The 25,590-nt window shown below is 46.3% G+C and overlaps 1 protein-coding gene across 6 annotated transcripts in view; it reads left to right on the top strand.

The window, feature by feature from the left end:
* Nucleotides 1-22,091, top strand: part of nhsb (Nance-Horan syndrome b (congenital cataracts and dental anomalies)) — a 158,731-nt gene extending 136,640 nt beyond the window's left edge. For 2 of the 6 annotated variants that reach the window (XM_090207265.1, XM_090207267.1), the window contains exons 2-14: nucleotides 1,656-1,808; nucleotides 3,963-4,099; nucleotides 5,273-5,311; nucleotides 5,723-5,767; nucleotides 6,226-6,270; nucleotides 10,348-10,540; nucleotides 11,166-11,297; nucleotides 11,550-12,247; nucleotides 14,140-14,346; nucleotides 14,586-14,693; nucleotides 14,833-17,482; nucleotides 19,331-19,460; nucleotides 20,297-22,091. In XM_090207265.1, coding sequence (XP_090063391.1) covers nucleotides 1,656-1,808; nucleotides 3,963-4,099; nucleotides 5,273-5,311; nucleotides 5,723-5,767; nucleotides 6,226-6,270; nucleotides 10,348-10,540; nucleotides 11,166-11,297; nucleotides 11,550-12,247; nucleotides 14,140-14,346; nucleotides 14,586-14,693; nucleotides 14,833-17,482; nucleotides 19,331-19,460; nucleotides 20,297-20,954 — 5,195 coding nt within the window. In that variant the 3' untranslated portion in view covers nucleotides 20,955-22,091. Of the gene's footprint in view, nucleotides 1-1,655; nucleotides 1,809-3,962; nucleotides 4,100-5,272; nucleotides 5,312-5,722; nucleotides 5,768-6,225; nucleotides 6,271-6,686; nucleotides 6,750-10,347; nucleotides 10,541-11,165; nucleotides 11,298-11,549; nucleotides 12,248-14,139; nucleotides 14,347-14,585; nucleotides 14,694-14,832; nucleotides 17,483-19,330; nucleotides 19,461-20,296 lie in introns of all 6 variants that reach the window. The other 4 variants (XM_090207266.1, XM_090207268.1, XM_090207269.1 and 1 more) reach the window with 3 other exon arrangements.
* The last annotated feature ends 3,499 nt before the right edge of the window (nucleotides 22,092-25,590 follow it).

Genomic DNA, 25,590 nt, shown 5'->3' with positions numbered 1-25,590 from the left:
TGGGGTCATACTGTTGAGGTCATACTGTTGGGGTCATACTGTTGATCTCATACTGTTGGGGTCATACTGTTGGGGTCATATTGTTGGGGTCATACTGTTGGGGTTATACTGTTGGGGTCATACTGTTGAGGTCATACTGTTGAGGTCATACTGTTGGGGTCATATTGTTGGGGTTATACTGTTGGGGTCATACTGTTGAGGTCATACTGTTGGGGTCATACTGTTGAGGTCATACTGTTGGGGTCATACTGTTGAGCTCATACTGTTGAGGTCATACTGTTGGGGTCATATTGTTGGGGTCATACTGTTGATGTCATACTGTTGGGGTCATACTGTTGAGGTCATACTGTTGGGGTCATACTGTTGGGGTCATACTGTTGAGGTCATACTGTTGGGGTCATACTGTTGAGGTCATACTGTTGGGGTCATATTGTTGGGGTCATACTGTTGGGGTCATACTGTTGAGGTCATACTGTTGGGGTCATACTGTTGAGGTCATACTGTTGGGTCATATTGTTGGGGTCATACTGTTGGGGTCATACTGTTGAGGTCATACTGTTGGGGTCATACTGTTGAGGTCATACTGTTGGGGTCATACTGTTGGGGTCATACTGTTGGGGTCATACTGTTGAGGTCATACTGTTGAGGTCATACTGTTGGGGTCATACTGTTGGGGTCATACTGTTGGGGTCATACTGTTGGGGTCATACTGTTGAGGTCATACTGTTGGGGTCATACTGTTGAGGTCATACTGTTGGGGTCATACTGTTGGGGTCATACTGTTGAGGTCATACTGTTGGGGTCATACTGTTGGGGTCATACTGTTGGGGTCATACTGTTGAGGTCATACTGTTGGGGTCATACTGTTGGGGTCATACTGTTGAGGTCATACTGTTGGGGTTATACTGTTGAGGTCATACTGTTGGGGTCATACTGTTGGGGTCATACTGTTGGGGTTATACTGTTGGGGTCATACTGTTGGGGTCATACTGTTGAGGTCATACTGTTGGGGTTATACTGTTGAGGTCATACTGTTGGGGTCATACTGTTGGGGTTATACTGTTGGGGTCATACTGTTGGGGTCATACTGTTGGGGTTATACTGTTGAGGTCATACTGTTGGGGTCATACTGTTGGGGTCATACTGTTGAGGTCATACTGTTGGGGTCATACTGTTGAGGTCATACTGTTGGGGTCATACTGTTGGGGTCATACTGTTGGGGTCATACTGTTGGGGTCATACTGTTGGGGTCATACTGTTGGGGTCATACTGTTGAGGTCATACTGTTGAGGTCATACTGTTGGGGTCATACCGTGTCTAAAAACATAGCTGAGTGTCTTCTCTCCCAGTGATAACAACAAAACATAATTTATGTGCAAATGAATAATAACGATCTATTCTCCTGTTCTCTCTTTCCCTATTTTAAGCCATCGTTGTAAATAATAATTTGTTCTTAACTGACTTGCCTTGTTAATTAAACATTAAATTATATATATATATATTTTAAATCTTCATAACCCTATCAATGAATAACGATCACAACTGCCAATGAATGAAAAGGACAGCAGAACCTAACCTGCTGTCTGTCTTTCGAAGAACATCATTTCATTAATATAAATATGACCAATCTATTCTCCTGTTGTCTCTCTCCCTAGCTGTCTCTAACCTGGATGTGGAGAGTAAGCTAACAGTGCACTACCAGGCCCCATGGCACCAGCACCACAACGTGTTTCACCCCTGCAGCCGGCCGCCATGCGTAGAGGAGCTCCACAGACATGCCAAGCAGAGCCTGCGAGCCCTGCACAGAGGTGACATACCCCGCCTAACATACACCACCTAACACCTAGCATACACCACCTAACATACACCGCCTAACATACACCACCTAACATACACCACCTAACACCTAGCATACACCACCTAACACACACCACCTAACACACACCACCTAACACACACCACCTAACACCTAACACACACCACCTAACACACACCACCTAACATACAACACCTAACACCTAACACACACCACCTAACACACACCACCTAACACACGTCACCTAACACCTAACACACACCACCTAACACCTAGAATACACCACCTAACACCTAGCATACACCACCTAACACCTAACATACACCACCTAACACCTAGCATACACCACCTAACACCTAGCATACACCACCTAACACCTAGCATACACCACCTAACACCTAGCATACACCACCTAACACCTAGCATACACCACCTAACACCTAGCATACACCACCTAACACCTAACATACACCACCTAACACCTAACATACGTCACCTAACACACACCAACACACACCACCTAACATACACCACCTAACACACACCACCTAACACCTAGCATACACCACCTAACACCTAGCATACACCACCTAACACCTAGCATACACCACCTAACACCTAGCATACACCACCTAACACCTAGCATACACCACCTAACACCTAACATACACCACCTAACACCTAGCATACACCACCTAACACCTAGCATACACCACCTAACACCTAACATACACCACCTAACACCTAGCATACACCACCTAACACCTAACATACACCACCTAACACCTAACATACACCACCTAACACCTAACATACGCCACCTAACACCTAACATACACACACCAACACACACCACCTAACATACACCACCTAACATACACCACCTAACACACACCACCTAACACCTAGCATACACCACCGAACACCTAACATACACCACCTAACACACACCAACACACACCACCTAACATACACCACCTAACACCTAACATACACCACCTAACACCTAACATACACCACCTAAGACACACCACCTAACACTTAACACACACCACCTAACACCTAACATACACCACCTAACACACACCACCTAACACTTAACACACACCACCTAACACCTAACATACACCACCTCACACACCACCTAACACACACCACCTAACACCTAACACAGACAACCTAACACAGAAACACCAAGCAGAGCTTCTGAGCCCTACACAGAGCTTGGGAACCAAAGCACACAAGCACACACACCATAAACCATACACTCTACCTAAAAACAGTTTGAACCAGGATTGGTGTGAAGTCCATCAGTAATCCCTCATATGTGGTGCCACCTAGTGTTAGTACTGTGAACACCTGCTGGTCTGGGTTCTAGAAAACTCTTGATTGACATCATCTCAGTGAGGAGCCAGTGGCTGTTAAAGCTGTAACACAACATGGTGACTGCTAGTGAATACAGTCACAACATGGTGACCGCTAGTGAATACAGTCACAACATGGTGACTGCTAGTGAATACAGTCACAACATGGTGATCGCTAGTGAATACAGTCACAACATGGTGACTGCTAGTGAATACAGTCACAACATGGTGACTGCTCGTGAATACAGTCACAACATGGTGACCGCTAGTGAATACAGTCACCACATGGTGACTGCTAGTGAATACAGTCACCACATGGTGACTGCTAGTGAATACAGTCACAACATGGTGACTGCTTGTGAATACAGTCACAACATGGTGACCGCTAGTGAATACAATCACAACATGGTGACTGCTAGTGAATACAGTCACAACATGGTGACTGCTCGTGAATACAGTCACAACATGGTGACTGCTAGTGAATACAGTCACAACATGGTGACTGCTCGTGAATACAGTCACAACATGGTGACCGCTAGTGAATACAATCACAACATGGTGACTGCTAGTGAATACAGTCACAACATGGTGACTGCTAGTGAATACAGTCACAACATGGTGACTGCTAGTGAATACAGTCACAACATGGTGACTGCTAGTGAATACAGTCATCTAATATAGCGAGACCCTGTCAGAATCTGACCTCAGTATTTCCCTCATGGTATCTAATGTAGCGAGACCCTGTCAGAATCTGACCTCAGTATTTCCCTCATGGTTTACAGACCAACAGCAACGTCAACGGGCGAACAGCCGCGAGCGCCGAGTGACCATCTCCATCTCTGGGGCTCCTCCAATGCCCACCCTCCCTTCCCCACGCACCCTCAGACGGCACGAGCAGAGGGGCAGGCACAGCCGCGCGGTAAGGGGATACACATGTCTTTACAGGCTTTGCTCAAGCGCTATACAAGCACACCTGATACAACAGCTAATCAATAGTCCCGAGGAGAAGTCCTGAAATGACTTGACTGATATAGCAGCTAATCAATAGTCCTGAGGAGAAGTCCTGAAATGACTTGACTGATACAGCAGCTAATCAATATCCCGAGGAGAAGTCCTGAAATGACTTGACTGATATAGCAGCTAATCAATGTCCCGAGGAGAAGTCCTGAAATGACTTGACTGATATAGCAGCTAATCAATATCCTGAGGAGAAGTCCTGAAATGACTTGACTGATATAGCAGCTAATCAATATCCTGAGGAGAAGTCCTGAAATGACTTGACTGATATAGCAGCTAATCAATGTCCTGAGGAGAAGTCCTGAAATGACTTGACTGATATAGCAGCTAATCAATGTCCTGAGGAGAAGTCCTGAAATTACTTGACTGATATAGCAGCTAATCAATATCCCGAGGAGAAGTCCTGAAATGACTTGACTGATATAGCAGCTAATCAATGTCCCGAGGAGAAGTCCTGAAATGACTTGACTGATATAGCAGCTAATCAATGTCCCGAGGAGAAGTGCTGAAATGACTTGACTGATATAGCAGCTAATCAATATCCTGAGGAGAAGTCCTGAAATGACTTGACTGATACAGCAACTAATCAATATCCTGAGGAGAAGTCCTGAAATGACTTGACTGATATAGCAGCTAATCAATGTCCCGAGGAGAAGTCCTGAAATGACTTGACTGATATAGCAGCTAATCAATGTCCCGAGGAGAAGTCCTGAAATGACTTGACTGATATAGCAGCTAATCAATGTCCTGAGGAGAAGTCCTGAAATGACTTGACTGATATAGCAGCTAATCAATGTCCTGAGGAGAAGTCCTGAAATGACTTGACTGATATAGCAGCTAATCAATGTCCTGAGGAGAAGTCCTGAAATGACTTGACTGATATAGCAGCTAATCAATATCCTGAGGAGAAGTCCTGAAATGACTTGACTGATATAGCAGCTAATCAATGTCCTGAGGAGAAGTCCTGAAATGACTTGACTGATATAGCAGCTAATCAATGTCCCGAGGAGAAGTCCTGAAATGACTTGACTGATATAGCAGCTAATCTGTATTTGTTTGTTTTATTGACAAGCAGCAGGCGAGACCAGAGAGAGAGATAGAATATCAACGGAAGGTAAACTATCACATAGTGTAGTGCCTGTTGTGTGTTGTCAACCTACAAGTGGTGTGTGATGTCAACCTATAAGTGGTGTGTGTTATCAACCTACAAGTGCTGTGTGATGTCAACCTACAAGTGGTGTGTGATGTCAACCTACAAGTGGTGTGTGATGTCAACCTACAAGTGCTGTGTGATGTCAACCTATAAGTGGTGTGTGTTATCAACCTACAAGTGGTGTGTGATGTCCACTGTGTTTTCACATTGTGGTCCTGTAACTGTAACTATGAAAATACAGTCTTAATTTCTTCTTAAACATGATATAGTAGCATGTGTCCATTGTTGATGATGTCACCAGTACAGTGCAGTGAGCTTAGTAGGTTTCAGCTTGTTGTGTTCTCTCTCTCTCTGCTGCATGGCTTCCACTAGGAGAGACACGTGAGAGAGACAGACATCCAGACAATACACAGAAAGGTAACAGAAAAGACATCAGAACACATATATCTACATTCGGATGACTTTATCGGTCAATTGCCCTCAAGGTCCAACCGAAATTTGACTTCTTAACCCAACCCCTCCGAAAGACACATAAACAAGTTTTGGAGAGGTGCAGGGGGCTGCCTCTCTGGGAGCTGTCGTTGTAGGGGTTAAGTGCCTTGCTCAAGGGCACAATGGCAGGCAATAATGGCATCTTAAGATTTGATCACTTCCTGACAGATTTTCCCCATCAGACCCGGGATTTGACCTGGCAACCTTCCGGTTGCCGGCTCGTCTCTCTAACCGCTAGGCTACCTGAAATCGCATGTTTTTATCACGTGTTTTCCATCCCAGTGAGTTTGCATGCTGGGGGGGGGGGGAGTATGATTGTATTGCACATAAGAATGTTTAGCGTTATGACTCATCGTGCTGCGTATCTTCCTTTAACGCTGCAGGAGAGACCTGGAAGGGAGGGTCACTGTCACACTATACAGAGAAAGGTAAATGGGATGGCGTTCATTACAAGATGACACCTTTAGAGTCCTGCTAACGCCACTCTAATAACAGTTCATAACAGCTTTCTGTCCTGAGGAATCCTGAAAACGGTCACCTCTCAGCATTCACGGACGAATATAATTCTTTCACTCCGTTTTCTTGTAGGATGCGATGATGACATCACTTCCTTGTCTAAACGGGGAAGAGGGATGCCTGACTTACTCATCTCCGTAGCATCACAAGAAGTTACTCACCATGTTTTGTGTCCGCAGCACCTGGGTCCCTGATGTTTCATCCTGTCTGTCTAATGTTTAATTCAATATGATTTCACCTTTGTCTCTAAGTCCCATCCATGGTTTTCATTTTGTCCCATCGATCAAGTTGTCATCATTTTTGTTTTCTTCATGTTTTGTGTTTATAGTATGACCGTACCCGCTCCCCCTCCCCCACTGAATGTTGCCTCTTCACCCCATGGACCAGAAAGGTATTTGTCTGCATTCCAAAAGCCTCGTGGTTTAAAATCTACAGGCCCTAAATGAATTGTAATACTAGTTCTAAATAGAACTACTACTACTACCTCTCCTTCCTGCTGTTCTAACCTCCATCCTCTAGCATCTCATTAGCTCCTGTCTACTGTCTACATCTCGTTAGCTCCTGTCTAGTGTCTACATCTCATTAGCTCCTGTCTACTGTCTACATCTCATTAGCTCCTGTCTACTGTCTACTGTCTACATCTCATTAGCTCCTGTCTACTGTCTAGTGTCTACATCTCATTAGCTCCTGTCTACTGTCTACATCTCATTAGCTCCTGTCTACTGTCTACATCTCATTAGCTCCTGTCTACTGTCTACTGTCTACATCTCGTTAGCTCCTGTCTACTGTCTACTGTCTACATCTCGTTAGCTCCTGTCTACTGTCTACATCTCATTAGCTCCTGTCTACTGTCTACTGTCTACATCTCATTAGCTCCTGTCTACTGTCTACTGTCTACATCTCATTAGCTCCTGTCTACTGTCTACTGTCTTCATCTAATTAGCTCCTGTCTACTGTCTACTGTCTACATCTCATTAGCTCCTGTCTACTGTCTACATCTCGTTAGCTCCTGTCTACTGTCTACATCTCATTAGCTCCTGTCTACTGTCTACATCTCATTAGCTCCTGTCTACTGTCTACTGTCTACATCTCATTAGCTCCTGTCTACTGTCTACTGTCTTCATCTAATTAGCTCCTGTCTACTGTCTTCATCTCATTAGCTCCTGTCTACTGTCTTCATCTCATTAGCTCCTGTCTACTGTCTACATCTCATTAGCTCCTGTCTACTGTCTACATCTCATTAGCTCCTGTCTACTGTCTACATCTCATTAGCTCCTGTCTACTGTCTACATCTCAACTGTCTTCATCTCATTAGCTCCTGTCTACTGTCTACATCTCATTAGCTCCTGTCTACTGTCTACATCTCATTAGCTCCTGTCTACTCTCTTCATCTCATTAGCTCCTGTCTACTGTCTACATCTCATTAGCTCCTGTCTACTGTCTTCATCTCATTAGCTCCTGTCTACTGTCTTCATCTCATTAGCTCCTGTCTACTGTCTACTGTCTACATCTCATTAGCTCCTGTCTACTGTCTACATCTCATCAGCTCCTGTCTACTGTCTTCATCTCATTAGCTCCTGTCTCCTGTCTTCATCTCATTAGCTCCTGTCTACTGTCTACTGTCTACATCTCATTAGCTCCTGTCTACTGTCTTCATCTCATTAGCTCCTGTCTACTGTCTACTGTCTACATCTCATTAGCTCCTGTCTACTGTCTACATCTCAATTGCTCCTGTCTACTGTCTACATCTCATCAGCTCCTGTCTACTGTCTTCATCTCATTAGCTCCTGTCTCCTGTCTACATCTCATTAGCTCCTGTCTACTGTCTACTGTCTACATCTCATTAGCTCCTGTCTACTGTCTTCATCTCATTAGCTCCTGTCTACTGTCTACTGTCTACATCTCATTAGCTCCTGTCTATTGTCTACTGTCTACATCTCATTCGCTCCTGTCTACTATCTACATCTCATTAGCTCCTGTCTACTGTGAACATCTCAACTCTCTTCATCTCATTAGCTCCTGTCTACTGTCTACATCTCATTAGCTCCTGTCTACTGTCTACATCTCATTAGCTCCTGTCTACTGTCTACATCTCGTTAGCTCCTGTCTACTGTCTTCATCTCATTAGCTCCTGTCTACATCTCGTTAGCTCCTGTCTACTGTCTTCATCTCATTAGCTCCTGTCTACATCTCATTAGCTCCTGTCTACTGTCTTCATCTCATTAGCTCCTGTCTACTGTCTACATCTTGTTAGCTCCTGTCTACTGTCTTCATCTCATTAGCTCCTGTCTACTGTCTACATCTCGTTAGCTCCTGTCTACTGTCTACTGTCTACATCTCATTAGCTCCTGTCTACTGTCTACATCTCATCAGCTCCTGTCTACTGTCTTCATCTCATTAGCTCCTGTCTCCTGTCTACATCTCATTAGCTCCTGTCTACTGTCTACTGTCTACATCTCATTAGCTCCTGTCTACTGTCTTCATCTCATTAGCTCCTGTCTACTGTCTACTGTCTACATCTCATTAGCTCCTGTCTACTGTCTACATCTCATTAGCTCCTGTCTACTGTCTACATCTCAATTGCTCCTGTCTACTGTCTACATCTCATCAGCTCCTGTCTACTGTCTTCATCTCATTAGCTCCTGTCTCCTGTCTACATCTCATTAGCTCCTGTCTACTGTCTACTGTCTACATCTCATTAGCTCCTGTCTACTGTCTTCATCTCATTAGCTCCTGTCTACTGTCTACTGTCTACATCTCATTAGCTCCTGTCTATTGTCTACTGTCTACATCTCATTCGCTCCTGTCTACTATCTACATCTCATTAGCTCCTGTCTACTGTGAACATCTCAACTCTCTTCATCTCATTAGCTCCTGTCTACTGTCTACATCTCATTAGCTCCTGTCTACTGTCTACATCTCATTAGCTCCTGTCTACTGTCTACATCTCGTTAGCTCCTGTCTACTGTCTTCATCTCATTAGCTCCTGTCTACATCTCGTTAGCTCCTGTCTACTGTCTTCATCTCATTAGCTCCTGTCTACATCTCATTAGCTCCTGTCTACTGTCTTCATCTCATTAGCTCCTGTCTACTGTCTACATCTTGTTAGCTCCTGTCTACTGTCTTCATCTCATTAGCTCCTGTCTACTGTCTACATCTCGTTAGCTCCTGTCTACTGTCTTCATCTCATTAGCTCCTGTCTACATCTCATTAGCTCCTGTCTACTGTCTACATCTCATTAGCTCCTGTCTCCTGTCTACATCTCATTAGCTCCTGTCTACTGTCTTCAAAACATGATCATTCTCCTCTCCACTCCTTTCAACTTCTGACCACTATCCAGAACTCTGGGACTTTCCTGGAATCATGTTCTTTGACACTTGAGCGTTTGAGCTGTCTGTTGATCTCTGTGTTGATCTTGATATCTTCCTGTTCTTCATTTCTTTTTCCTCCAGAACATTTACTGAAATGGAATTCAAATGTTTTGCCCATTTTGTGTCTGTGCCTTGTAAGTGTATAACTTGTAAGTGTTAAACATAAGAGTTAAGTAACTGCCTGAAGACAATGTACGTTGTATGTTGGCCTTTGTAACAATACATCTAAGCATGTGTTGAAAAGGGCTCCTTGTTCTCTATTCCCTATATAGTGAGCCATGATGCTCAGGTCCTATAGTGGTACAGTGTATAGGGAATATTATAACCTGGCTGGTTCCAGCACTGAATGCTGATTGGCTGACACCCGTGGTATATCAGACCGTATACCACGGGTATGACAAAACATTTATTTTTACTGCTCTAATTGCGTTGATAACCAGTTTATAATAGCAGTAAGGTACATCGGGGGTTGTGCCTAAGAACAGCCCTTAGCCGTGGTATATTGGCCACATACCACACCCCCTTGTGCCTTATTGATTAAGTATACCATTTGGAACTTTTCTAGGTGTTACTCTAACCCTACAACACCAACTGACTATCTCTCTCCATCTGCTTCAGGATGCCACTACCACTGACCCTGATGCTGAGCCTGCAGTGGGCCACAGGTCTACTGGTGCTATCCCCAACCCCCCCTCCACACTGGACAAGCAGACCAACTGGTCCAAGGCCCTGCCTCTGCCCACCCCCCAGGAGAGGATGAAGAGTGACCCAGCAGTCGTGTCCTCGTGCATCATCCCCATCAACGTCACTGGTAAACACGACATAGCTCCAATGTCTGTCTCTGGATGTGTTTGATATTCTCTCAATCGCTCTCTCTCTCTCTCTCTCTCTCTCTCTCTCTCTCTCTCTCTCTCTCTCTCTCTCTCTCTCTCTCTCTGTCTCTGTCTCTCTGTCTCTCTCTCTCTCTCTCTCTCTCCCTTTCTCTCTCTCTCACTCTGTGCATTCTGTCGCTCTCTCTCTCTCTCTCTCTCTCTCCCGTTCTCTCTCTCTCACTGTACATTCTGTCGCTCTCTCTCTCTCTCTCTCTCTCCCTTTCTCTCTCACTGTACATTCTGTCGCTCCCTCTCTCTCCATTTCTCTCTCACTCTATACATTATGTCGCTCCCTCTCTCTCCTTTTCTCTCTCCATTTCTCTCTCTCTGTACATTCTCTCTCTATCTCTCTCTATCTCTCCATCTCTCTCTCTCTCTCTCTCTCTCTAGTCTGTTGTTTGAATCAATTAATCTATTAATTAACGGTTGTGTGTGTATTAGTGAGTGTGTGTAACTTGTAAACTGTGTGGAATGTCATTTGTGAGATGTGGAAAGACATTACTCTTGACGGACAATAAATGACATCAATGTTGTACATTGCGTGTACTTTGTTCCTCTCCACAGGGGTGGGGTTCGACAGGGAGGCTAGTGTACGCTGCTCCCTGGTACACTCCCAGTCTGTGCTGCAGAGGAGGAGGAAGCTGAGGAGGAGGAAGACCATCACCGGGATCCCCAGACGAGTTCAACAGGACATGGGTACAGCTGTCTGTCTGTTATACTGTCTGTCTGTCTGTGCCTGACCTCCAAGTACTGTCATTACCACTCAGTCAACTGACTGTAATGTTGTTCCTCCTCTATGTTTCTTCACTTTAATGGTTTAACACAATCCTATTTTCTGGAGACAAACAAACATGCATATTTGTCCTACCATTTAGACTTGAACAAATATTGAATTTATTTTCTAATCATGTTGATTGATGACTTACTGCCACCCCTGTTTCCCTTCAGACTCTGATGAGTCTCCAGTGACGAGGGAAAGGACAGTGGTGGTCCACACCAACCCTCACCTGTCCCTCTGTCAGGAGGAGCTGTCCCTCCGAGGGGGACACACCAAGGACTCCGGCTGCCAGACGGACGACTGCCTGACCGGTGGCGGTGGCGCCCCGTCCAGGAGACGTATACGTGCCCAGCGCGGCGGCCAGGGGGGTATCCCCGCCTCCCTCTCCCACTCCACCGGGAACATCTCCTCGCTCCCCGACCACCCTGACACCGCCATGTACACCGCCTCCGGCTCCCGCCTCCGCTCCCGCAGCCTCCCCCGCGAGGGCGGCCGCATACGCGACGAGGACCAGGACGACAGTGATGAAGATGAGGATGATGATGACGACGATGATGATGAAGATGAGGAGCTCTCTCCATACGAGACGGAGGACTTCCTCCCGGGAACGGGGCCAAGGATGTTAAAGGACGAGGAGGAGAGTACGGATGACCAGGCCATGCCAGAGCTGCAGCTGGGGAGTCTGAAGAGGATACAGCAAGGAGACGGGGGGAGTCCAGAACACATGTGGATGGAGAGGGGTCGCTCCCGCCTCCCCCGTCAGGTCGACATGGGGAACTGTGAGATCTCCTCCAGCTCAGACACCTTCAGCAGCCCCATCCACTCTGTCTCTACTACGGGGGTGCTGAGAGGACAGATAGACCACAAGGTACGTCTTCGTTGCCATCTTCACTTATCTGTGTATCTCGTCTTCTGTCTTCTTTTGCTTGTAGCCTTTTGGAAGTCATGTTGTTTGTTTTTGTCAGTTTGTTTTTGATGAGCAGGCCTTGAGACAGACTAGTGTCCTGTCCAGGGGGTGTACTGTACATCAAGCTGCTACAGAAACAGGAGATAGACTAGTGTCCTGTCCAGGGGGTGTACTGTACATCAAGCTGCTACAGAAACACGAGATAGACTAGTGTCCTGTCCAGGGGGTGTACTGGTACATCAAGCTGCTACAGAAACAGGAGATAGACTAGTGTCCTGTCCAGGGGGTGTACTGGTACATCAAGCTGCTACAGAAACAGGAGATAGACTAGTGTCCTGTCCAGGGGGTGTACTGTACATCAAGCTGCTACAGAAACAGGAGATAGACTAGTGTCCTGTCCAGGGGGTGTACTGTACATCAAGCTGCTACAGAAACACGAGATAGACTAGTGTCCTGTCCAGGGGGTGTACTGGTACATCAAGCTGCTACAGAAACAGGAGATAGACTAGTGTCCTGTCCAGGGGGTGTACTGGTACATCAAGCTGCTACAGAAACAGGAGATAGACTAGTGTCCTGTCCAGGGGGTGTACTGGTACATCAAGCTGCTACAGAAACAGGAGATAGACTAGTGTCCTGTCCAGGGGGTGTACTGGTACATCAAGCTGCTACAGAAACAGGAGATAAACTAGTGTCCTGTCCAGGGGGTGTACTGCACATCAAGCTGCTACAGAAACAGGAGATAAACTAGTGTCCTGTCCAGGGGGTGTACTGTACATCAAGCTGCTACAGAAACATGAGATAGACTAGTGTCCTGTCCAGGGGGTGTACTGTACATCAAGTTGCCTCATGATATAGAAACAGGAGATAGACTAGTGTCCTGTCCAGGGGGTGTACTGTTCATCAAACTGCTACAGAAACAGGAGACAGACTAGTGTCCTGTCCAGGGGGTGTACTGGTACATCAAGCTGTCTCAAGATATAGAAACAGGAGATAGACTAGTGTCCTGTCCAGGGGGTGTACTGGTGCATCAAGTTGCCTCATGATATAGAAACAGGAGATAGACTAGTGTCCTGTCCAGGGGGTGTACTGTACATCAAGCTGTCTCAAGATATAGAAACAGGAGATAGACTAGTGTCCTGTCCAGGGGGTGTACTGGTGCATCAAGTTGCCTCATGATATAGAAACAGGAGATAGACTAGTGTCCTGTCCAGGGGGTGTACTGGTGCATCAAGTTGCCTCATGATATAGAAACAGGAGATAGACTAGTGTCCTGTCCAGGGGGTGTACTGGTGCATCAAGTTGCCTCATGATATAGAAACAGGAGATAGACTAGTGTCCTGTCCAGGGGGTGTACTGGTGCAACAAGTTGCCTCATGATACAGAAACCGGAGATAGACTAGTGTCCTGTCCAGGGGGTGTACTGTACATCAAGCTGTCCCAAGATATAGAAACCGGAGATAGACTAGTGTCCTGTCCAGGGGGTGTACTGTACATCAAGCTGCCTCATGATATAGAAACAGGAGATAGACTAGTGTCCTGTCCAGGGGGTGTACTGGTACATCAAGCTGCCTCAAGATATAGAAACAGGAGATAGACTAGTGTCCTGTCCAGGGGGTGTACTGGTGCATCAAGTTGCCTCATGATACAGAAACCGGAGATAGACTAGTGTCCTGTCCAGGGGGTGTACTGTACATCAAGCTGCCTCATGATAAAGAAACAGGAGATAGACTCCTGCCCAATGGGCCATTCTGGCTTGGACAAGGCTGACTTACTTATATGATGTGCAGAGCTTTCTGCTTTCTGCATGTGATGAAAAGTGCTCTACAAATAACTATATGTATTATTCTTATAAGGAGGACCACCAGTCGTCCAGTGGTAACTGGAGTGGCAGCAGTTCCACATGCCCCTCCCAGACCTCTGAGACACTCCCCCCCGCCGCATCCCCCCCTCTGACCGGCTCCTCCCACTGTGACTCGGAGCTGTCGCTCAACGCCGCGCCGCACGCCATCGATGACCTCACCGGCTTTATCATCGACCCGTACCATTCGGATCAGCCGCAGGTGAGTTTCCCTCTGACGATCCTACTTACCTTTGACTTCCTGTCTTCAATACTTTATTTATTGACTTGGACACGGTATTGTTTGTTGGGACTTTTGTACAGGAAGTTCATATTTTAGCTGTAAATAAAAATTAAGCTACATTTTCTTAACTAAACTAGGTAAAGCACTTTGAGCTACTGGAAAATAGCTATTTAAATCTGATGTATTATTATTATGAATTATTATCATTATTATTACAGGGCCAGGGTCATAGGTCCAGCTCCTTCACCTCCTCAGCCACTGACCAGCTGGATGATGCAGGGGTCAGTACTGCCAGCGAGGGAGAGTGGACCTACCCTCAAGACCAGGTACCACTGCTATTTAGCAATATAGACTCCCCTCTCCTCTCCCCTCTCCTCTCCTCTCCTCTCCTCTCCTCTCCCCTCCCCTCTCCTCTCGTATCTTGTCTCCTCTTATCTTATATAATGTTATGTTATCCTGTTCTAGGCTGATCAGGACCAGCTGTGTAGTCAGGACTTCAGCCCCAGGCGTTCGTCCAGGGGGGACCAGACCAGGATAGACTTCACCAGCATCAGCAGCTACGACGGCTTCTCAGACCGAGCTCCCCCTACTGCTGCAGCAGACTCCCAGGGCTTCTACTCATCCTCCATGCACTTTGACTCCATGCAGGGCCAGAGTTACAGGAGCTACATGTACAACTATGCAGCAGTGGGCTCTGGCGCTGACTGTGGCCAGGGTAATACTGTGGGCACTACGCCTGGTGAGGGAGAGGGCATGGCTGGGTATCCTCCTCAGTCCTCTGACTACAGGGGAGCCACCCTGACGCTAGGGAGGCCGTGTCGTCCGCTGAAGAAACCAAAGGTCAAGCCACTCCCACCAAAACGGAGCTCATCGCTGAAGGAGACGTGTAGCGCTGGTGCTCCAGAGAACGTCCCCCCTGAGCAGGGCGATGAGCAGGGCGATGAGCAGGGCGATGAGCAGGGCGATGAGCAAGGTGATGAGCAGGGCGACCAGGACCAACCAAAGATTCATAGTAGTGGGCAGACCCAGACCCTGAACCTGCCCATGTCTTCCAGAGACAGAGAGATGAGGCTGCAGCTGGACATGGCCAGCCCGGGGGAGGTGGAGAATCCTGGGTTAGAGGCTGAGGCGGTGGGTGGTGGTGTTGCCTGGGGGATGGGGAGCCCCAGGAGCCCCAGGACTGTGGAGATGACGGAGCCCACCTCGTTCGGGTCCACTGACACTCACTCCTTCAAGGACGAGGGCGCCGTTCAGTCTGACTATGCAGACCTCTGGTTCCTCAACGACTTGAAATCCCAAAATAACCTGGACCCCAACGGCTCCTTGTCCAACTCCAGCACTGCTACGGGTACTACTGTTATTGAATGCATCAAGTCGCCGGTGGGCAGCTCCTCCTCTCCTGGGGGAGAGACCCAGGCGTTGATGCATTCCTCCGGCTCTGGTTCCAGCTCCTCCAGGCCCACCTCCCCTCCGCTTCCCCCCGGGGATGGAGACTTCAAGCTGGGCTCTCCTGAGAAGCTGGCCGGCCTCGCCTCGCCCTCCAGCGGATACTCCAGCCAATCCGAGACGCCCACGTCTTCCTTCCCATTAGCGTTCTTCCCCGGCCCACTCTCTCCGACCAGCGGGAAACGGAAACCCAAAGTCCCCGAGAGGAAGTCTTCTCTATCCTCGCTGCAGCACCAGGCCCAGACCCAGTTCTCTAGCTCGGCCTCTGGGTCCTCCTCTTCCTGTTCCTCTTCCTCTTCCTCGTCATCCAGGAAGGACTATGACTTCCCGGCTCCACCCACCCAGCTGGACTTATGTTCTCTTCACAGCGCCCATGGCAGCCGGCCGTTACCCACTCTGGCCCACCGGACCCACATGCACACGCTGCACCAGAACAAGCAGAGGGCAGCAGCAGCAGCAGAGGCCCGGGCCACCGCGTGTAACACTGCAGCCGCTAACGCTAATGCTAGTGCTAAAGCTAGTGCTAACGCTAAAGCTAGTGCTAACGCTAACGCTAGTTCTAATGCTAACGCTAGTGCTAGTGCTAACGCTAGTGCAGCCCCCTCTGGGTTTATCAATGGATCCACTCTGACTCCAGAGGCCCCACTTGCTGCCAACCCCATGGCCCTGGCCATCACCCCCACTGTACTGCGCTCCGTCCAGCTACGTTCCATTGGCCACAGGGCCACCGATGGTTCTCAGCCCCAGGCCCGGGGCCAGGCTCAGGGTGCTCAGGGCCAGGAGCCTCCACCACCACCACAAGCATGGGCCCACGAGGCTTCAGGGGCCCCTGCCACCAGACCCAAGATGCCCAGTGTAACCATCGTGACCCCCCACTCTGACACCAACACCAGGCCCCTGCCACCCAGGAGACCCATCGCCCAGAAACCCCCACCACCACTGACCCAGGACCCCCACCACCCTTCTCAGGAGCACCACCACCACTCTGTACCCCAGCCCCACCCCACCCCCATGCAGCACCCGGACGGCCCCCCGACCTATGAGAGCCTGGCCAGGCACCGGCAGGACCGCTACAGCCCCGGAACCTTCTGGGCAATGACGGCGTTCCGGACGCGGCCTGCGGAACCTTTGGAACTTGAGGAACCCACGCACCGAGCGCCACCGCCAACTCCGGAACCCGTGATTCCTACTACACACCCGGAGTGCCACGTGCTAGGGGAACGGATAGAGGATGAAGAAGACGAGGAGGAGGAAGAGCACGATAGAGAGATATCAAGGGTTATGAGTCACAGTCAAGGCCTCATTAGAGAATATCGAGAATATCATCAAAGAGATCATCCAAGGGAACCACCGACGTACGAGACGCTAGAGGAGTCCCACTCATATCAGTCCCAGTCACATTATCACAGCCAGTCACAGACACACTCCTGTCACAGTCAAATGGTCCAGAGGTGGGACTTGGGCCCAAGCAGCGGTCCTGACAAAGTGCCCGGTGTAACGGGGGAAGCAGCACACCCTTACTCAATCAGCCACGTGATAGATCTCAGAGGTCGGAGTGGAGAGGACCGCTATGAGATGACATCATCAGGGGTTCCTACCAGAAGTGCCTCTCAGGATAACAGCAGAGATGACTCCACCACACCGGACACAGAGGACTACTTCAGCAAAGGTCAGTCTGGATTGGTCGATTTTACTTGTACTTTACTTAAATATTATGCGTTATGCGGAAATCCCTCCGCCATTTTCTGGTTGCAAAAATTCGAACAGTTCGCCTAATTTCAGTTTATGTGTCACAACAAGCAAATATAGTGTAGTGAATCATTGTACCATCTAAACCGCTGTGAAATATCTTTTCCATCACCAAAACGTAGAAATAGAGCACATAGAACAGATATATACGACTTCTTAGACTTGCTTTCAATGAGAATGACAGATCTATATAAACACATTTCTATGTGAATTTTGTCGGGTCATCCAAAAAGTGACGTATTGCAGCTTTAGTACTTTACTTATTTTACTTTCAGACTTTTTAACAATTAATTGTTTTTGAATTGATGTATTAATTTAAGAGACTTATAATCCCCTTCCTCTTCCTTCTGTTGTGGTCCTCTCATCTCTAGTCTTTAATGACCTATAAGGAATGTGATCAGATCACTTGTGTTGTGGTCCTCTCATCTCTAGAGGGTTTAATGACCTATAAGGAATGTGATCAGATCACTTCTGTTGTGGTCCTCTCATCTCTAGAGGGTTTAATGACCTATAAGGAATGTGATCAGATCACTTCTGTTGTGGTTCTCTCATCTCTAGAGGGTTTAATGACCTATAAGGAACGTGATCAGATCACTTGTGTTCTGGTCCTCTCATCTCTAGAGGGTTTAATGACCTATAAGGAATGTGATCAGATCACTTCTGTTGTGGTTCTCTCATCTCTAGAGGGTTTAATGACCTATAAGGAACGTGATCAGATCACTTCTGTTGTGGTCCTCTCATCTCTAGAGGGTTTAATGACCTATAAGGAATGTGATCAGATCACTTGTGTTCTGGTCCTCTCATCTCTAGAGTCTTTAATGACCTATAAGGAATGTGATCAGATCACTTCTGTTCTGGTCCTCTCATCTCTAGAGGGTTTAATGACCTATAAGGAATGTGATCAGATCACTTGTGTTGTGGTCCTCTCATCTCTAGAGGGTTTAATGACCTATAAGGAATGTGATCAGATCACTTGTGTTCTGGTCCTCTCATCTCTAGAGGGTTTAATGACCTATAAGGAATGTGATCAGATCACTTCTGTTGTGGTCCTCTCATCTCTAGAGGGTTTAATGACCTATAAGGAATGTGATCAGATCACTTCTGTTCTGGTCCTCTCATCTCTAGAGTCTTTAATGACCTATAAGGAATGTGATCAGATCACTTCTGTTCTGGTCCTCTCATCTCTAGAGGGTTTAATGACCTATAAGGAATGTGATCAGATCACTTGTGTTCTGGTCCTCTCATCTCTAGAGGGTTTAATGACCTATAAGGAATGTGATCAGATCACTTGTGTTCTGGTCCTCTCATCTCTAGAGGGTTTAATGACCTATAAGGAATGTGATCAGATCACTTGTGTTGTGGTCCTCTCATCTCTAGAGGGTTTAATGACCTATAAGGAATGTGATCAGATCACTTGTGTTCTGGTCCTCTCATCTCTAGAGGGTTTAATGACCTATAAGGAATGTGATCAGATCACTTGTGTTCTGGTCCTCTCATCTCTTTAAAAAAAAATGTACCTTTATTTTACAAGGCAAGTCAGTCAACAAATTCTTATTTTCAATGACAGCCTAGGAACAGTGGGTTAACTGCCTTGTTCAGGGGCAGAACAACAGATTTGTACCTTGTCAGCTCAGGGATTTGCAACCTTTCGGTTACTAGTCCAACGCTCTAACCACTAGGCTACCCTGCCAGGTTCAATGACCAATAAGGAATGTCATCAGATCACTGGCATGGTATTCCCTATAACCTCCTGTTCCTGTTCCTCCAGAGTCTACTAGTCCCAGTGATAACTCCCTCTCTCCTCTGACTGACGAAACAACCAAACCTGATGATGATGTTGTCTTCATGTCGCCCAGCAAATCACGTACTACTGAAGACCTGTTCGCCATGATCCACAGGTCACTTTCAATTCACTTCAAATAACTGTATTATTTTTGACTCACTGGGTTGTAGCTGTACTTGTCATAACCGATATTATCATTACATTTATCTGTCACTATCTTCATTTCAGTTCAAAAGATCTTCATTGTTTTCCAAGGTTGCAGAAAATGACAAACAGAGAAACACACATTGAATGCATCAGACATATGAACCACAGCAGAAACCCATCAGACATTAGAACCACAGCAGAAACCCATCAGACATTAGAACCACAGCAGAAACCCATCAGACATTAGAACCACAGCAGAAACCCATCAGACATTAGAACCACAGCAGAAACCCATCAGACATCAGAACCACAGCAGAAACCCATCAGACATCAGAACCACAGCAGAAACCCATCAGACATATGAACCACAGCAGAAACCCATCAGACATTAGAACCACAGCAGAAACCCATCAGACATATGAACCACAGCAGAAACCCATCAGACATTAGAACCACAGCAGAAACCCATCAGACATTAGAACCACAGTAGAAACCCATCAGACATTAGGACCACAGTAGAAACCCATCAGACATTAGAACCACAGTAGAAACCCATCAGACATAAGAACCACAGCAGAAACCCATCAGACATCAGAACCACAGCAGAAACCCATCAGACATTAGAACCACAGCAGAAACCCATCAGACATTAGAACCACAGCAGAAACCCATCAGACATATGAACCACAGCAGAAACCCATCAGACATCAGAACCACAGCAGAAACCCATCAGACATATGAACCAGCAGAATGGGCTATGAAATGTCCTGTTTACCTGAACCGTGTAACACTCTCCTATTCTAGGTCCAAGAGAAAAGTCCTGGGCCGTAAGGACTCTGGAGAGCTGAGTGGGAAGAGCCGTCTGTGTCCTCCTCCAGCTGCCGTCGTTCCACCTGCAGCTATCCTCCCAGCCATCCCCCCTCCGCCCCCTCTCATCATCCCCCCCGCCCCAGCCCTCTCCACCCTGACCGCGGCCGGGACCCAGCGCACCCCAGGACCCATCTACCGCAGCGCCAAGAAGTCCAGCACCTCCAACGAGGAGTTCAAGCTGCTTCTCCTGAAGAAGGGCAGCCGGACTGATTCCAGCTACCGCATGTCTGCTACAGAGATCCTCAAGAGCCCCATCGCCCCTAAGTCCCCTGGGCACCCCTTGGCTGCTGAGGGCCAGGTCAGGTACCCCAGCGAGGAGCCCCCCTCTCCCCTGCAGGAGCCATCATTGCAGGCGGCTGGGGAGCAACTCTTCCCCCCCAGCCTCTTCCCCAGGCCCAGTTCAGACAGCTTCAGCCCTAAAACACCCCCCACGTCGGCCTCGTCCAGACAAGGGCGCTCCCGGATCCCCCCTGCAGCCAATAGTAGTCGCTACAGCACCCGTAGCCGGCTCTATACGGCACCCATGCAGGTCATATCAGAGGGGGAGACTGAGAACTCAGATGGGAGTCCCCATGATGATCGCTCCGCGTAATGATCGCTCTGCTCAGTGCAGAAACATGTACCCTAATCCTTATTTGGTGTGCTACTTTTGACCAGGGCCCATATAAGGAATAGGGTGCCACTTGGGACGTAGACATATTTATATGGATCTGGTTCAGTGCTGTTACTGTTCTTATCTACTGAGTACTGACGGATACACAACTCAACCAAGAGGGTATAACCAGAGAGAAGACTACTCTGGACTACCTGCCTGGGGATTTGATATCTTGGTGCAGAACTGAAGAACACAACTTTGTGTTTTGTTCAGAGTGTAAAGAAAGAAAAAAATAATGTTCTTGTTTTGAACTTTGAACTCCCTTTTTAAATAACCCAAGATCCTGTATTGAGTGAAACGTGGACAAGAGGAGAAACATGGAGCGGTAAGACAACCTGTGTGTTGTGTTGGAGCAAATGGAACATCCATCGTCATTTTTTATCTTCTTGGATTGTTGGATGACTTGTATGTCGTGTCCTAACGTGACCCTAAAATAACTGCTTTCCGAAAGAATTGCATTTCTCTCTACACTTTTACCCAGAGGACAGGTCATTATTTCAACCATAAACCAAATGTTCCCCGTCGACAAAAATGAATAAGCTATATGTTTTGTATTGCTACCGCCCCAACACAAAACAATGGACTGTGATCATTATTGACAACCATGTGTCAAAGTATTGTTCTACCAAGAGTGAGTTAACAACACACATAGGTCAACATGCCATCCTCACATAGATAAACTACATGTCAAGAAATAGGAATGACCTATGACCCTAGAAGAGCTCTCAGTGCAGGGATTCCTGGCAGGGACACATAAGGGAAATATTTGGTCTTGTTGAAGGGATGTGGTGCAGATGTCAAGGTGTCAGAAGAGATGATGGGACACTCGTGCTGTGGCCTTTCTGCAGCTGGAGGGCTAAGCATGCCGGGGATTCACCGACTACTCTAGAGGAGATATTTACGACTATTAAAACAAACAAAGAGAGAAAAGCTATGGAGGGTCTTTACCACTAATGTTTGGCTAGCTAGCTGGGATTGGGTTTTCAAAGCCTAACTTCTCCTTTGCACTTTGGCATCATGAATTCTTCAAGAATATTCCATGAGAAAAATAAAACTAATCTTATAAATGGAAAATTCCTATTGTGTATATTTGTATTGAATATAAAGAACATAGCTATATGAAGAGACATACAAAACATTTTTTAACGACACAAACCCATCATTTGTAGCAGAGTGGATTGGTGACGTAGAAATAGAATAACTACATTCTAGAATGACTAGATTCTGTTTCTATGGGGGTAGGTGGGGGGGGGGGGTGCAATCTTGACATAGAAATAGAATAACTACATTCTAGAATGACTAGATTCTGTTTCTATGGGGGTAGGTGGGGGGGATGCAATCTTGACATAGAAATGGAATAACTACATTCTAGAATGACTAGATTCTGTTTCTATGGGGATAGGTGGGAGTGGATGCAATCTTTCCGTAGTTCCGTAACATCAGTAGCCAGGGGCACGTCACAAAGCCCAACACATGAATCATACAACCTTATTAAGAGAAACAACAAATCATCTGTCCTTGTGAAAATATCGGTTGAATCTTTAAGATTTCACTCAAATATTACGCTTCAGGTTTTAAAACTAATTTAACACAACAAATGGGTTATACATTTTAAGTAATGACATTCTGGTGAACAGACCAATCTCGAAGAGTTGTGTTTCTACATTGAAAAACAAACTGTAGATCAATGAAGTCACTCAGTGTGTTCTATGAATACCTCTGCAACCATATTACTGTATGTTTGTACAGATCTAACATAGAGATACATAGATAAAAGGACAACTGTTACTCAGCGAAATTTGAATGGCAGAACTAACTGAACTGACACTGTGTACGAGGTTACAGGAGGAAACAAGCTGTGAACTGATTAGACTTTGACATTAATTAATACCTGTTGCTGCAGAGCACTGTGGTGTTGGTTGTTTTATTAGTATTTTTATCTATCGCATGCAATAAACAAAAGAACACCATATCATTTTCAAGAGGGGAAATATCTGTTAGAGATACTACCACCAGAAGAGATATCGAATTTTCAGTTTCATTTTTGAATATGTAAAGTTGGGTGTAATTCAATATATGTACAAAATGTTTGACAATTCTGTTTTTGTATAGTTGTGTTCATGGACAGGGGGGGGGGATCTTGTACTGTAAAATGAACAAAAAATTACTGGACAATCAAACAGAGAATTAGGAAAAATTCTAGAAAGCTATAAGAGTACGTAGGTTCCAGGTAAGGGATGAGTACGTTCTGGAGTTAGTTATTACGTAAGTTCCAGGTAAGGGATGAGTACGTTCTGGAGTTAGTTATTACGTAAGTTCCAGGTAAGGGATGAGTACGTTCTGGAGTTAGTTATTACGTAAGTTCCAGGTAAGGGATGAGTACGTTCTGGAGTTAGTTATTACGTAAGTTCCAGGTAAGGGATGAGTACGTTCTGGAGTTAGTTATTACGTAAGTTCCAGGTAAAGGATGAGTACGTTCTGGAGTTAGTTATTACGTAAGTTCCAGGTAAGGGATGAGTACGTTCTGGAGTTAGTTATTACGTAAGTTCCAGGTAAAGGATGAGTACGTTCTGGAGTTAGTTATTACGTAAGTTCCAGGTAAGGGATGAGTACGTTCTGGAGTTAGTTATTATGTAGGTTCCAGGTAAGGGATGAGTACGTTCTGGAGTTAGTTATTACGTAGGTTCCAGGTAAGGGATGAGTACGTTCTGGAGTTAGTTATTATGTAGGTTCCAGGTAAGGGATGAGTACGTTCTGGAGTTAATTATTACGTAGGTTCCAGGTAAGGGATGAGTACGTTCTGGAGTTAGTCATTAGTAAAAAGATCCAGGGTGAAATCCTTGTGAGAGTCAGATGATTTGAGCTTGAGATGGGACGGGAGGTAGGATGGGTATGTGCATGCGTGTGCACTTGTGTGTGTATGTGTGCGTGCGCATCTGTGTGTGTGTATGTATTACGTGGACAGTGAGCAGAGCAGGTAGAGGTAGGGTCGTCGTTAGGTAGGGCAACGCACTACAATTCCTCCCTGTACTCTTAGAAAAAAAGGTGCTATCTAGAACCTGAAAGGTGTTTTTCGGCTGTCCCAATAGGAGAACCCTTTGAAGAACCCTTTTGGGTTCCAAGTATAACCCTGTTAGTTCTAGGTAGAACCCTTTCGGGTTCCATGTAGAACCCTTTCTACAGAGGGTTCTGCATGGAACTTAAAAGGGTTCTACCTGGAACTAAAAATGATTCTCCTATGGGGAGAGCCGAAGAACCCTTTTGGAACCTTTTTTTCTGAGAGTGTGTGGTATAATTGTGTTAACATTCTATTTCATCTTATCGTTTTACAAACTGTTGGACTATAAAACTACAGCCATTCATTTGCCTGGTGTTGAAATGCCATACTATATATATCTAGGCGTTTGGTGAACCTTTCTGTGGTCAAAATGACACAAAATGGCTGGTTAGACACTGGGGAACATTGGGGAACATTGGGGAACCAAGAGACAGGTACCTCTCTATGCATTGTGTCTCTCTTTTCAATGTAGATTATGGTGCGACAACTTGCCAGGATCTACAAGATGACATTCATTAATGACAATAATTATACAGCGTTGTATAGAAACTATTTTTAATCACAGGATATTTTATCCAGAGAGTTATTTTATTATCATATTGAATAACCTAGAAGAGGAATGAAGGTGAAACTGAAAGACATTTCATATCAGAGTCTATAATAATATCATGATTGAACTGAACTGGCTGATGCTAAACGTGACGGTGCATTCTTAGAATGCACCCCAAATGGCACCCTATTCCCTACCTAGTGCACTACCCCATAGGGCTCTGGTCAAAAGTAGTGCACTACATAGGGAATAAAAGGGGGCCATTTCTGACTCAGTCTTAGAATATGAACGTTAAACTATATGGTGTCAAAATCCACCTTGGGTAGATATTTGGGATCCTCTGAAGTCATTTTTAATTGTTCATGTGGATTAGTAACAGTAGTTTGACATAATCTGTATGCAGCCAAAAAAATATATAGATTATATTTTGATGATTTGTGTTCCCATTGCAAGTGTCTTTCAACTTTCGGTAAAGTAGCAATGTAGCCATTTCCCCCCCAGGCCAGGCCCCACAGACTAAAGACATTGGTTCGTCTGAGTCCAGGCCCCACAAACTAAAGACATTGGTTCGTCTGAGTCCAGGCCCCACAAACTAAAGACATTGGTTCGTCTGAGTCCAGGCCCCACAGACTAAAGACATTGGTTCGTCTGAGTCCAGGCCCCACAGACTAAAGACATTGGTTCGTCTGAGTCCAGGCCCCACAAACTAAAGACATTGGGTCGTCTGAGGCCAGGCCCCACAAACTAAAGACATTGGTTTGTCTGAGTCCAGGCCCCACAAACTAAAGACATTGGTTCGTCTGAGGCCAGGCCCCACAAACTAAAGACATTGGTTTGTCTGAGTCCAGGCCCCACAAACTAAAGACATTGGTTTGTCTGAGGCCAGGCCCCACAGACAAACGTTTTCAAATAAGAAACTATTGCCTGCCTTTCCCTGAGACATATCCAATGTGTGTAACAGGGCG

Source organism: Oncorhynchus mykiss, chromosome 18 (assembly GCF_057628025.1).
Source record: "Oncorhynchus mykiss isolate SJ-2025 chromosome 18, ASM5762802v1, whole genome shotgun sequence".
Lineage (NCBI taxonomy): Eukaryota > Metazoa > Chordata > Actinopteri > Salmoniformes > Salmonidae > Oncorhynchus > Oncorhynchus mykiss.
Note: the sequence above shows the minus strand (reverse complement) of the source record. Positions and strands in the feature narration are given on the sequence as shown.